Raw genomic sequence first — 14509 nt, forward strand, 5'->3', positions numbered from 1 at the left:
CCCTGCCCAGCCCTGCCCGGCCCGGCGGAGGCGGTGGGCGGCTCCTGTGGCCGTGGCATAAACCGGCGGCCCCTCCCGTCGCCGCCCCTGTCCCCGCTGGACGGCGGGGAGGAGAGCGGTGCTGCCCTGGGGTCCGGGCGGAGGCTGCGGCTGCTCTCCAGCGGAGGGGCTCGCCTGGCGGCGGCGGGCCGGGAACTGCGGGGCACGGGCGCGCCGCCTGCGTCTGCCGCGGCCTCGCTCGCTCGCACGGCGGCGGCGGCGGGAGGCTCCGCCGGGCTCCCCCATTGTCTGCCCGCGGGCGGAGGGCTGCGCTGCCCGCACGTCTCCCACCCTCGCCTTTGTGTGCTCCGGCCGGCGCGGGGCGGCGCGGCGCCCGCCGTGATGCGCGCTGCGGGGCGGCGCGGGGTCCGCGCCGCTCGGTGAGGCGGGGAGGGACCCAGCCCGTGCCCCGGAGGCTTTTCGCTCGCAGCAGCCGGAGGGGGGGACTATGGACTGAGCGCATCGCTGTACCATGGAGTCGGGCATCCGCTTGAGCACGCTCTGCCTTCTCCTCTGCCTGGGGCCAGGTAGGCGGATGCTGGACCCGCCGGGAGAGCGCCCGGGAGCGGGGCCGGCGGAGCTTCGCAGCGGCGATGCTCTGGCCCCTGGGCAGCCGCAGGTGCGGAGAGCGGCGGAGGGGCTGGGGGGGTGCTCGGGAAGTTGCGGTGTCGGCGGGTGGGTGACGGCACTTTCTGGTCAGTTTCAGGCTTTGGCGTGGACCCCTCGCTGCAGATCGACGTGCTGTCCGAGCTACAGCTGGGAGGCTCCACGGAGGGCGTGCGCCAGGTGCCGGGGCTGCACAACGGGACCAAAGCCTTCCTCTTCACAGGTACGGCCGCCCCGGCCCCGCAGCCCCGGCCGTGGCCGTCGGGCCCCGGCGCCGCGCACGGGCACGTCCCCCCAGGTCCCCCCACCGCCAGAGGCTTGCTCGCTTTGAGACCTCGGGATTCCATACCTTCCCTTCCTGCTCGCTTTTCTTGCACTCTTCTTTACCGCTCCCCTCCCATTATTTCATAAATTTTTTTTCTCTCACCCCATTTTTTTTTCTTTGACTGGTAGACGCTTAATTAAAGTACAGCAGGAACGGGGATGGCAGATGGCATGTTTGTGAGTCGTGGGGTGCGGTGATGAATAATAGCACCACCCACTCTACCGCTTTACTTGGGAAACGCTAAACATATCCCAGTTCCAGCTAAGGAAAACCTCACTGAAAGTTTTATGTGAGTCGAGCAAAATGTTGAAATGAAGTGCCCTGGAGGAGGGAGGCAGATGGCTTGAAATAAGAGCAACCTTTTTTTTGCCAAAGGAAAGTGGCCCTTTGGCGCTTCTGTGACATACCCCTCCTGAGAAACCATGAATGAGTTTTGGTCTCTTTTAGTGCTTGTGATTGTTTCTTTGTTAATAGTGGGAATAGAAATAAAATAGTAGTCTTCTCTCTTCCAAAAATACATTTAGGAGTTTTATTTGAGATTATTAAAAACTATTAAGCTTTCTTATATTGTAATTCATAAAAGACTGTGAAATAACTCTGAATATCTTGTTGAATATATTGGCATTGGTTACTTTCCATACACTTGCTCATTGTCAGTGTGTTTTTGAATTACACTTTAATAACATACTGATACGTTAAATGAAGCTGGAATCAAAAATAGTTTTAGGAAAAAAACCCCAAGTCTATCTTATTTAAACAAAAAGAAAGCCTAAAACTGGCCCTTAGAATCAAGTCTCTTCTCTGAAAGATGATTAAATGCTCCTTATAATCTATGACTAAGCAAGAAGAAGGAGTGTGGCTCAACATCTGATGAAAAACAAGTACATCTCCACCTCAGCTTGCACTTTCAAGGTAGGGGAACTTCATTGTTGGTGTCTTGTGTCATGCCAGGATTTTAGCTTGGATCTGAAGAGATTTCTAGTGCAACAGACAAGAGGCTGTGTTTCAAATACAGGAGAGTTAACATCCAAGGGAGATAAGATCTAGAAAGGGAATTTCTTTTTCATGTTTGCATTAATGAGATAATTTATCAGGAAGCTAATAGTTGCCAAAGGATTTTTTTTTTTTAAGGTGACCTCTCTAGTGGTGCTCTTCCCCGGAGCTGCCAGCATGTGTCACTATGGACATGAATGTGGAGACACATGGGCATATGCCTTAAGAAGCACTGGCACAAGCTGGCTTTAAACATCTGTGATGAGCTTTTGGCTGCAGAGCAGAGACCTCTGTGAAGGGGTCTGCTGCTTAGCATGTAAATGCATTTGTGTGCCAGTGGGATTGGTGTTGTGTCCTAAAATAGGTGTAATTTTTAAGTTCTGAGTTGAAGCCCCATTGTGCTACAGTGGATTGGGGTGAAGGAGTGGAGGGAAGTTAAAACTCACTTTGTCTTCAGTGGTTGCAGGATTTGAGGTTTGGAAGAATAAGACCTGCTGGTATATTCTCCCAGTGTCAGGACAAAAAATTACTGGGTTACTAAAAAATTACTTTTTTTCAAATTTTTCCCTCGTTCTTTGCAATTACAAGTGTACATAGTTCCCAAATGGGTTAGCAGTTTATTTGTAACAAAAGAAGACAGGAGTTTTAAATTTTCCCAGCAGCCTTTTTATTTTGTTGAGAACAATTGGAGGAATAACAAGGATGAAAATACTTGTGTCTAAATGGTGGTTGAAGTCACTCAGTGTCCCTTAGGAAGTCTTCAATGCCCTGCAGGACTGGAGATAATTTTCCCTGCTACTGCATAAGATGACTACTGATTTTCTTATAGTAAATTGGGTCCTTACTGAGCAGAGAGATTTTAATTTTTGAGCTTGCATTTAGAAATAGAGAAATTTCCTTCCTTGATCAGACCACTGGGTCCACTTAGTCATTTTTGTTCTGCTCTTAGAACTCGCACTTTGGGAACATTGCTGCAATGTGTGCCTCTTAACGTATGTATTTGCAGTGTGTGAATTTCAAATAACGTGTGTGTGTTTCCTTGAAATTTGGTTTGTCTGTGTGGGTTTTTCCTTATTCCAGCTGAAGCCTTAGTCCTAGACAGAAAAGATTTTGTGGGAACGATGCAAATTACTTTAAATGATCTGTGAACTTACTCTGGAAGCTCCAACTTGTGATCCATCCTTTCTTTGCCTCTTGGTTTCTTCAGACAGCGAATATTTTCTTGTATCATATAGGTATTTACAACACTTTAGTATGCTGCCTTTTTGATAGACCACATTCTCTAAAGCCTTACTTTACATAAGCTTAAAGCATTCAGAAGTCCTGAATGCTGTTCTCTATTTTAGAAGGAAATTATGAATGTGGCATGTTGAACTGCCAACAGGTAATAGACAATTAAAGATGTATGATGGGAAAATTATATATATAGTTAAAGCAGAATAGTCTCTTTAGTTTCTAGGCAAAAAGTCAGTTTTGACTGCTTAATTAGATGTAGCATCAATTTTCAATATAGGAGTTTAGCATCTGATTGGCTGTTCTGGCAAATTCTCCCTTGTGTAAGTGACTTTTCAAAGGTACTTGTATTTCTTGGTCATATAAGACAGTAAGCACTTACTCTTTAAAGGTAATTTTAGTCTGGTACTGTCCAGTCAAGACAATTTAGATTATACTCATACAGTCTTGTGTCATGCCGTGATTTAGAAATAATGTTAGCCATTTGAAATCTGCTGTTACTTGGACTTTTTTTGTGTTTGTGTGTGTACTTGACTTCATCAGATTTAGGTGCTGGATTCTAAAGCTTTTTAGGTGTCTGGTGCTCCTTGGTTGTCATGAATGGTAGCAACAGAATGCTACTGTAATCTATGTCTAGTTAGCTGCAGGGACCTCTTTTTCTGGAAATTTGATTTGCAAAGTAATTGTAAAATGTTCCAGTGTAGCTTGTGGGAAGATACAATTATGAATAGAAAACAGGAGGAAGTCTTCAAAAATGTTAGTGTTGCTGTATGTGAACATCTGCCAGCACTTTCTAGCCAACAGCAGATATTATTATGTCAAAATATGTTGAGAGGAAAATTATTCCTCTGCTGGTCAGAGCAGCAGAAGTCAGGATGTCTGTGTCACTAATGTCTCTCTGTTGGCAACTGTTTATGTAAGTCAGTGAAATTTTCAACACCTTTGTTCCTCCCTTTGCAAAACAGGGATGACACTTGGGTAAAGCCCAAACCAGATGGGTGGACTGAAGTGTAATTAATGTTGTTAAAAAGGGCTTTTGGAGAAATACACATTGTCATTCTTATAGTTCTTTTTTGTAAGGATACCGCATTAATGCGATTTGAGGAGATAGGTGAAGATGAAAGTCCAATGTAGCTACTTTCCTATGTAAATATGGAAATCATATTGCTTCAAGAGGACTTATTGCATATGTAACTGCAGGGGAGTTTGAAGAAGCAGACAAAACCACAACAACAGAGGCTGAAGGATGAGGAAGGTTTTGCATGACTGACTGAAGTCTGTGCTAGGAGATACAACATGAAGCTCATGCAAGGTCCCAGTAAAGCCAGATATTTCAACTGGCAGTAGGAAATGGTGTTCTGAGATGTGACACTCTAAAGAGAGGCTGCAAGAGTAACTTGCTCTCTGGCATTTCACTAGACAATAACATTTTGTCACCCTCCCTTTAAATTCTGTATTATATATATTTTATAGATAGAGTATTTCAGTAGTCATTCTGGGTCTCTCTTGTCGAGAGCAGATACTGTTCATCAGACTGTCTTTGTCCAAAGAGAGTGTGTGTGTGTGTAGTAATGGAGACACCTTCCAACTGCCTCCAGCACCAGTGGAGAGGGGTGGAAGGTACACTGTAAATCAAGGGATGAGAGGCAACACAAATGAAAGCCAGGTGATGTGTGAGGACAGTATATGCCCATCAAAGGGTGTATATTCTCTTCAAAGGGAAGGCTAAAAGGTGGACAGAAGAGTGCAGTCAGATGGCTACAAACACAGAGACATGCATTTAAGTAAAAGATAAGAAGGACGTGTCAGTCATGAAAATGTGAGAGATTATGTATCTGAATGCAGAATTTGGAATTTATTCAGAGGAGGGGCAATTTTAGAGACAAAATATGCTATATTCTGATGGGGATCAAGATGTGCTATGAAACACCAGAAAATAATTTAATCTGTCAGTGGGATGAATGAAAGGACTCGGCAGTACTGTTGTTTGAATTGGTGCTGGCTGGCACAAAATGCTGGCAGAAAAGAAAAGCACCCCTAAACCAGGCTTCTTGGTATAAGTGATGTGTTATCTGTTGTTGTATGAGTGGATCGTTAGTGTGTTATTTTAAAATACTAGCAAGAAAATATTACTCTATCTTATAACCCTTTGGAAAGTTCACTCTGTTTTGTCTCATGATGTCATCTCTGGACACTTACTAAATAAGGAAGCTAAAAAAAGCCTTAAAAGCAGAGATGAGTAAACTTTGTCACAGAAATAGGATTTACATTGCCTGTGCACTTTACAACGCACACTGCTTTTTCCTTGCCACCTGTCATTGAAACTGTGGGCAGACGCTTTCTCCAGGTTCCAGCTGAGCCTGCTGAAAATATTTCTGTTCCCAGCTGCTCATCACTGCCCAGAAGCTAGAGGTTACTGTCCCCACAACTCCTCCAAAGCAAGAGATTATCCGAGTGTTCCCATGTCTGCTGATGGCAAAATCAGCCAGCTTCAGGAGCAAACCTGGCTGACTGCAGTGACATGGATTACAGTCCTGTAAAATCCCCTTCCTCCAGCTGTATCCATCTCCCAAAGGAGTGGTAACAGACAGCTGGGAATGAGGATGTTAATGTTGCCAACTGTCTTAGCTGACTGCAGAGTGAATACTTACTGCAGCTTTTTTTTGTCTTGCATGCAAACTGTTTTCACTCAGAAGCACTGAATCCTCAAAATGTGGGACCTCCATCACAGAGATCATCTGTAGATAACAGAAATTTTAATCAAAGTTTAATTTCAGTAGGCACTGGCATGTTTTTTGATGTTAGAAATGCCTCGTGTAAGCAATTGCTCTATGACAATGTGGTAGCCAGAAAGGTTTTGGTGTATCTGGAATAACAGCATAAGCTTTCCCTTTGCTGCCTTTCACTTCTGGAACTTTAGAAAGTCACCTCTGCACCTGTGCAAACAGTAACCATTGTGGTAGGGCACTGCCAGGACTGTGATTAATGCTGCTGGGGAGCCAGGCTGGGTGCCGAGGGAGAGCAGGAGAGCCCTGAAAAGCTGGGCTGCCTTTGCTGGTCAAGCTGCTCCTCTGAGACATACCCTTGCTCCAGAAGAACTCAACCTCTTCTGGGCAGGAGGAGCAGTTGTAGCAAGAGGAGGTGTTTGCGAACTGTCTGCTGCTTGAGAACCCCGCCCATAAAAGGAGATAGCATGTGAGGGTCCTGCATCAATTTTCCATCCTAAGCCATGAGTTTTAATGCATGGAGAACTATGATGCACTTACCCCTACTGAATATTCATCAATATGCCCAGAACTGGAGACTGTGTTGCTTGCTAACTGGTTGTGCTGGTTTATCTGTAAAATAAAGAGGAAAAAGTTATGGAAGAAAGACTTAAATATCTTGAGCTTCTGATTGATGCTTGTAATGGTACAGTAGAGGGTAGGGCTGAGAAATGGAAAGTGAACAGGAACCTGAAGTATTGCAGATACAGAAACTGAGAGAAGAAAAGCTTGTAATCTCTGAATGTAGTCATTAGTGCAGAATTGACACAAATAATGTTAAGGAATGGCATAAAACTTGGCCTGACCTGTGGCATTTGGTGATTGCATCTGTTTTATGCTGAAAGTTTCTAATAAATATTGTTTTTGAGAGCGTGTATTCGGCATTACTATCACAGAAGTATAAGTGTTAAGCAACAAAGTTGTTTTATGTTCAGCTCTAAACATTGTCATTATTCATCCCAAGGAAAGGTGTTTTACACAAAGTGTTATTTTGTTGTCCTTTTTTTTTGTTTAGTTTTCTTTTGGTTTTCTGCAGTGGGCTTTTTCTGGGGAGGGTGAGGTAATAATCTCAGAGATTAAATATTCCATTTAAATTCTTTAGGGTTGGTTTTTTTGTTGTTGTTTGTTGCTTGTGGGCTTTTTTTGTTGTTTTGTTGGGGTTTTGTTTGATTTGTTTTGGTTTTTTTTCCCTGTTTTTTTTTCTACTCCCGCCTCTTTCCATGTGTCTTGATACAGGCTCTTGTCACCTTTCTGTCTGTTAAATTCCAGCATGACTTTGGTGGCTTTGCCTGGGCTTGGTATGACAGCTAACATCTCCAGTCTCTGATACTTCAGCCTTTGGAGTGAATTAATACCTGCATTTATTTATCAGCAGGGTGTGACTCAATTTAAAGCAATGTTGTGTTTTACTGTGTTCTTGTGGACTTGAGCCTGTGCTTTTCACAGCAAAGTTGTATCTGATACCTGCAATAAATTGAAGTCCCTGGGGGTCTGTTTTCTGCTGGGATGATGATGAATCTCTAAAATTTTTTTTAATGAGTGTCTGGTTTTTCAAGTTAATGCAAATACATGTATTGTTTATATATTCAGTATTGCCCCAAACCATTCATACTGACTAAGGGGAAACAGAATTGCATTTGCTTCTTCGTGCCTTTACAATGAGGCCTCTTCTAGAATATTGCAAGTACAAAATCCTTGTTGGGGCTTGTATTATCTCAGGGCTCCAGCTGGCATTTTGTTGGAAAGCTGAAGATGAGTATTATGTACAGCTCTAAGGCACGTATGGAAGGGGAATACATTACAATGGTGTCCGTGTTGGGATGTGGGGCAGAGCCCTGGTTGGTGCTGTGAGAAGGGACCTGATGGTTGGAGGAGTGGGGTTAAAGAGCCTCTCTCCATGTTGATATCCCTGTGAAGGGCAGGCAGGTGCAGATGGCTGCTCACCTGGAAGCCTCTCTCAGCAGTGGTGTTTGCTGAAGTTAAAAGATGTGATGTTGACAGCAGGACAGCTTCTGTCCTGTGTGCCACAGAGAACCCAGCACATGTGCTCTGAGAGAGAGGACAGTGGCCCTTCTAGGTAGCTGTCAAGTGCATCTTTCCATATTGCTGGGGGAGGAATGCATTAGCAAGAGGAAGTGATGGGGGAAAATGAGGTCTTGCTACCCTTATATAATTACTTTTGCTGTGGCATAGTTCTGTAGTCACAAAGTGTGCCTGAGACTTGCTAGGTTAATCTTTTTTTTTTTTTTTTTTTATGGTTTCTTCCCCCACTGCAGCATGGCTCATTCTTCAGTCAGATGCCACAAAGGATAGCAGCATTTCCTACACATCCCTTCTAGATCAATCACAGTGTGTATTTTCCCTCTACTTTTTGCTTATAAGATGTGGGAAATAGGTTTTCTACTCTCCCCTCCTCCCCAGCTTATGTTCTTCTAGTCTATATCCTCCAGGGTATACAGGTGCTACCTTGGAAAAATGGCTCCAGGTATGGTTAACTTCACTGCTTCCACTGAGTCTTAAGGGATGTACAGCACTGAGTTCATAAGTTATTTAAAACCATTGGTAAGGGCTAGAAATTTTATATAGCTGTCACAGAAAACTGTAATTTGTAGTGACTCTTCCCTATATTTCGTCCCATTTGGTTTTGTGCCAAGGTGCAGATCCACTGAGCAGCTGTATTCTCCTACCTGTGCTACTAATGCACAGCTGAATAAGGGGTGAAAAAGGATTTTTCACTGTTGGATTCTTTTTTACTGTCCATCTGTTTTTGCCTAAACTCCTCTATATTTTGTCTCAATGTTTAAGACATGCAATTTTTTTCCATCTTGGCATTGTCCAAATCATTTCCTCTCAGGATAATATGAGGAGAAATATAAGAAAGGGTACTTTGGTTTTTAAATTTTTTTTGCCTGGACATTTTTTCCACAATAAACACCTACTATGAATGCTCACTTAGATATTTCAGATTGAAAAAATTTTCTGTAGCCATTTTCAACATGGAAGAATTCCACAGCAAAAAATTCTGATTTGTTAATGTTTTATTTGCTTTTGGTTTTTTGGTGCTTGCTTTGATTTTGATTTTGGGAGGTGTGTGTGATGCTGATGACTTCAGAGAGACACACAAACTTAGAACTAACTGACTTTTAGCTTGAGTCATCTCATGAGTGGCTGCTCACAGTTCTGGGCTCTTGCAAGGTGCTAAAGCAATGGGCATGGTTTAAAAGAGCCAGCAGACTGAAAGAGACTTCCAAAGACACAATGTTCAAAAGGCTTTTAGCAGATTAACATATTTGCTGCAGCACCAAAATTGCTATGATAGACTGTAATGTTTCCGAGGGAGCCATTACAATCAATATTGCTAGCGATCCATAACTGAGAACTCTTTTAGTGGAATTTGAGTGGCTATTTCCTTCTCTGAAAACATGGAGTATAATAACAAAAAGACCTCCAGTTGTAGAGTTAGAGCAATGTTTATACTCTGTTAGAGCAATGTTTATACAATTTCCCCAGCATAAATGCTTATTTAAGTATAATTAGATGGTGGTTACGTCCATAGTGTTTATTCTAAAAGCAAAGATGACATGCACCAGCCTTGACTCTGTCTGGATATCCATCAGTCTTTAGATACAGCTGTGAAATGATCCAGAAGGGTTCCAAAGGATGTTTTCTAGTTTTGAGGTCAATAATCTGTGTTTTAATAGCTCCCTAAGTATGCATTTGCATATTGTGCCCCAGCTGTTCCAAAGACAGTCTTAAGATTTTCTGTAACATTAATATGCCTTGAACTTGAAATAGTCCCTAGATTTGCTCAGCTCTCATTCAAGGAAGAGGGTTGACTTGAGGAAAACCTTGTGTACCCTGTTCAGTGTTGCTCTTATTAGGAATCCTTGCACACATCATTAGCATAAGGAAAGCATATGGGAGTAAGAGATCTGGGAGGTTGAATTTTGTAAAAAATTGTGTCTGGGTTATTGCATTCACTCTGGGTTTCTGCATTTCAGAAAAATATCAATGAATTGCAGGGACTGAAGAGAAAAACAGCAAACCTGATTATACAATAGCAAAAGGTCTGGCTTAGTAAGAAAGCTTTTGAAAGAACTTGAGCATGTACAGCTTGTCCAAGAAATGACAAAAGTGTTGTATGATAAGTGTCTAGTATTAGAAGATTCTTAGTGGTTTAAAATGAAGGAATTATTTAGTATTCAAAGAGCTAGAGGTAAGAGTAATGTAATGGTACTACAAATGGAGAGGATTTAAGATAAAAGAAGACTTTCACAGTGAACTAGTTTAGATTGTGGAATAGCTGCTGAAAAGAAGTGGTGGAAATCTCTATACTTTTGATGTTTTTAGAAGATAGCCTGAAATAAAATATCTAGGAAGATTAGCTATGCTGTAGTTATTGTACATAGTTGTCAGGTAATCGGCTAAGAACTGAGTGGATGACCCTTCAAGTCTTTCTGTACTCTGGAGAGTGGGAGTGTTGGTGAAATTGATCAGGATAGGGGGAGTTTTTCAAAGACACAAAGTAGCATCAAACACTTAGTACACAATTATCAAACCAGCGCCTTTGTATTCTCCCGAAACTTGTTCTGTGGTGCACTTACATATATTTTGATGATGCTGGGCTAAAGTAAGCCTACAACAGCAAATTAGAGCCTGGATGCATTTTTTAATTTTAACTCATCCGAGCTTATATATTGAGCATGAGTTTAAGCCTGTAGCTGATTCAGGGCTAGTGAGCACATTCGCAGAAGAATGGACTCTGTTAATACCTGGTTTAAATAAGAACTCTGAAAAACCTGAACTCTGGTCTTTCCCAGCTTTCTTGAAATGTCTGGTAAAGGTTGACTCGAACCTTCCATATATTTTCTACCTGTCTGCCCTGCTTACAGCTGAGTTGTGTGTATGGTATTCCTTGGTATCTCTCCTCTTTGATGTTCTCAATTCAAAATCTTTTTCTTTCCTTTTTCTGGCATCAAAATAGATATCCTTTGAGTAGAGATTTTTCCAAGCATGCCAGTATGGTTGGTGGCATTGGTGTCCTACCTCTACCCTCAGGTGTGGTCTCTCTGCCACTTCCTGTTTCTGCTAGTGCTTGAATTCTGTTTACAGTTCAGTACAGTTCAGCCTTCTCCCCCCATCTGCTGCTGTTTGCTCAGTCTGCTGCTGGAGACCTGTGGCTAACAACAGAGGTGTTGGATGTGTTCAGATACATTTTTTTCACTGGTGGCCTCCCTCCCCCTGCCCTGCTTGCTCTATTTTTGCTGTTAGGATACAGGTTTAAGTTTTCTGGTGCTTTTTATCTGTGTTAGTGGCTGTTGGCCATTCTCTTGTGTCAGAAGTTAATCTTTCATGCAGACTGCATGGTTGTGGTGGTCATCTACAAAATGATCTCATATTAATGCTTTCTTAAGCTCACCATTGTGTTGTGTGAAAAGAAATCAGCACTTAAATTCTTAAAAGATAGAGTTTTTGTTAGCTGAAGGCAGTTAACCGTAATGTGGGCAAAAAACAGTTATACCCTAGAAAGCCAGGGATGAAGAAAAATTAGGATGAGAGATCCAAATCACTACCAAGAGGGAGAAACAGGTTCTTCATGAAGAAAAAAGGTAAACCTTCTAGGTCATCCACAAATGATTACAGTTGGGCTGGGTGATCTCAAGAGGCCCTTTCCAGCCTAAATGAATCTATGAAATGCTGGCGTGAGGAGTTAGGTCCTCAGGAACAGCATACTTGTCACAATAAAAGGAGGTTTTGAGAGAACATGACTGAGCAGAGAGCATGAGTAAGTCCAACTGAGACTTGCACTGTGAGAACCAAGTGAGGGGGAGACATGGTGTGTTGCTGAGAGGGGATTGGATTGCCTACACCAAGCATGATCCTAATTCAGAGGTGCTGTGGTGGGTGCTGATCTCATACAGTCTGCCATTGTATGATAGTTCACCACTGGAATAGGATATATTTGCAAATTTGAGCTGCATCATAGCTTCAGAGAGAAGGGTAGGGCATGTGATGCAGCTTGATCTACAACTAGCATAATCTGCTTGCATGATTTATTATTGCCATTAAATTTGTACTTTATTGTTGTTAATTCATTGGGCTTTGTTTACCTTTGGTAGCATGCCTTTCATTTGGAAAAGGCTGACAACACTATCTCCTTCTCCTCCTCCTGTCCTCCCCTTTTGCTGTGAATTGAATAGCTGTTAAAATCCTGGCCATGTTATACAATGAAAATAAAATCAGTCTTGTAGCAGTTCTCATGTGTGTCATGCCCTTATTATAGTACTAGTAGGGCTGGAAGATGATGCATTGTTTTTGTTCTGCTCTTCAACGTCCCAGTGTTAACAGCATTTCTTGGTGTGATCCTTTTGTTTGTTGTTAGGTCACTTTGACACAAAGTGCTCATGTGACAGTATGCAACCAAGCATAACTAGGTGCATATGCCACAGATGGCAGCTGCAAGGAAAACAAGGCAGGCTTGATTTTCTCCACAGGTTTCAAGGTGTTCTCAAAGCAGCTTCTAGAAAGCTGTTTTGTGCCTAAAGGGAGTTCATGTTTATATACACATGTATATTTATAAAGCTATAGTAGCTGTAACCTTTTAAATATAGCTGGAATCTCCATCAAAATGAAGAAACAAAAGAAATCCCACTCTGTGCTACATCGGTGTCCTTGTTCAAACATAGTAGGTTTTATAGTGGTATTGGCTGTGCAAAACCTAAACAACATAGTTCTAAGTAGCAGTATGTGATTCTACCTCTGAGGGAGCAGGTACAAAACATCTTCAAAACTTAAAAGGGGTTTAAGAATAGTGTTGAAGTATAGGCCAGGAAAAACTGGTAATCAAAAAAGCTATTGCAACTTAAAATCGATAACCTGTAACCTATAAATCACCAGAAAGCATTACAATGAAAAATACATGGTGCAGAGCATCCTGTGCAGCACACATTTTAATTTCCTAGGAGTGGAATTTCAGTAACAAGAACAGAAGTCTTTTATCTTCATTATTTTGCTGTCTTGTCATAGGTCCCCAATGAGTAGCACCTTCTCTCCTGGTGATAGTATCTTGCATGATGACAGTTGCTGGGAAAGAGATAGTATTTCTGGGGTACAAGGAGCAGAAGTTTTCTGTATCATGTATGCCTTGAAAAATTCCTGATAGTACTTTTCTATGTGTGCTGTTTCCCTGTGTGTTGATCTATACATTTCTAAAATTCCTTTCAGAAGTGTTCAGGAGAGCACATTCTCATTTTCTGTGGCAGTTTGATAGGAATTGTTTATTAACAATCCAGTGTGGCAGGATCTGTATTGCTTGTTAGCAAATCAGCTGTTTCAGCCTCCTGTGCTGAGAATACAGACTTCTAATCTGCAGTCCTATTTGTTCAAAGTTCTGGTTTGCCTGCAATTAGATTTTTTTATCCTGTCATTTGCAAAAGGTTTGAAAAACTGTCAGAAATATGTTATTGCAGATACAGTCACTAGAACCTGTTCTATAACTATTTATCTTTTATTTACTTTTTGCCTGCTGAGTCCAAAAGTCATGAAATCCTTGTTCATGGACCTGACATTTTTGGAAGAGCATGCCTGACTTTTTGTGGTGCAGCTGGGCTGTTTTACATTACAGGAAATTATTCCCACTTGTAATCCTGGTATAAATTCCCTCTTTGCTGAAGGGATAACAGCCCAAGGAAAGATGAAAGATGTCTAAGTGTCTTAGCATTGTGCAGGTTAAGACTAAGATAGAGAGCCATGGTACTGAATCCATTGCAGAATGATTTGGTCCCATCTGACTTGCCTTGCTTTCTAGAAGCAGCTGGTTGGTATATCAGCTCAGAGGCTTAACCCAGCCACTAGTATAATCACCCCCAGACTTGTTTTGTATCATCTCTTGCAGAATGCTTCTAGGCAGATTTCAGTGGTAATATTGTCAGTTCACAGGGAATATGTATTATATTATGGCTGTCGTCTTCCACGGACAGTCATGGATTTGCAAAGTCTATCCTAGTTGTCCTGATTCAAGCCCAGTTGTCCAGGCTCTCAGTACCTTTCCCTCCTCTTGTCCCACAGTGGATTTGTTCTCAGCTGTGCCAAAATGACTTTAAACATCAAAGTACGTAGCATATAGGTTAGCCAGAGTTTTGTCCAGGTGTGATATGCTTACTGTTTTTGAAGGACATAAGTATGAACATCCAATGTAATTGGGGGAAAAATGTTTTCAGAAACAGGTCTTCTGGTCTTTAGTGTCAGCCCACTGTGACTTGTGGGACTTCACATATGGTTTGAGCTGGAGGAAAGCCCTTGCTGGATGACACACCAAAGCTGCAGCTGACATTCAGAACAGAGGAAGCTACAAAGCAAAGGCAGTTGGAACCTCCCCAAATGCTGCAAGAACAAACTGTGACATTTTCCCCCTTGTTTTTATTTGATTTAATGATTTGGCTTCAAGTCAGTTTTTGTTTCGATTGTTTTGTCTCGGCTGAAGAGCATTTTGCCCTCTTCCTTTTCTCCTTCTCACCTACTGCATTTCTATCTGCATGTGTCCTTGCTG

At 42.3% G+C, this 14509-nt stretch overlaps 1 protein-coding gene across 2 annotated transcripts in view; it reads left to right on the top strand.

Annotated features, from left to right (window-relative positions):
- The first annotated feature begins 381 nt into the window (after positions 1-381).
- The window catches only part of NELL2 (neural EGFL like 2), a 134412-nt gene continuing 120284 nt past the window's right edge, over positions 382-14509 (top strand). The window contains exons 1-2 of one of the 2 annotated variants that reach the window (XM_066550363.1): positions 382-566; positions 740-868. In XM_066550363.1, coding sequence (XP_066406460.1) covers positions 512-566; positions 740-868 — 184 coding nt within the window. In that variant the 5' untranslated portion in view covers positions 382-511. The remainder of the gene's footprint in view (positions 567-739; positions 869-14509) is intronic. The other variant, XM_066550364.1, reaches the window with a different exon arrangement.

Source organism: Molothrus aeneus, chromosome 5 (genome assembly GCF_037042795.1).
Source record: "Molothrus aeneus isolate 106 chromosome 5, BPBGC_Maene_1.0, whole genome shotgun sequence".
Classification (NCBI taxonomy): Eukaryota; Metazoa; Chordata; class Aves; order Passeriformes; family Icteridae; genus Molothrus; species Molothrus aeneus.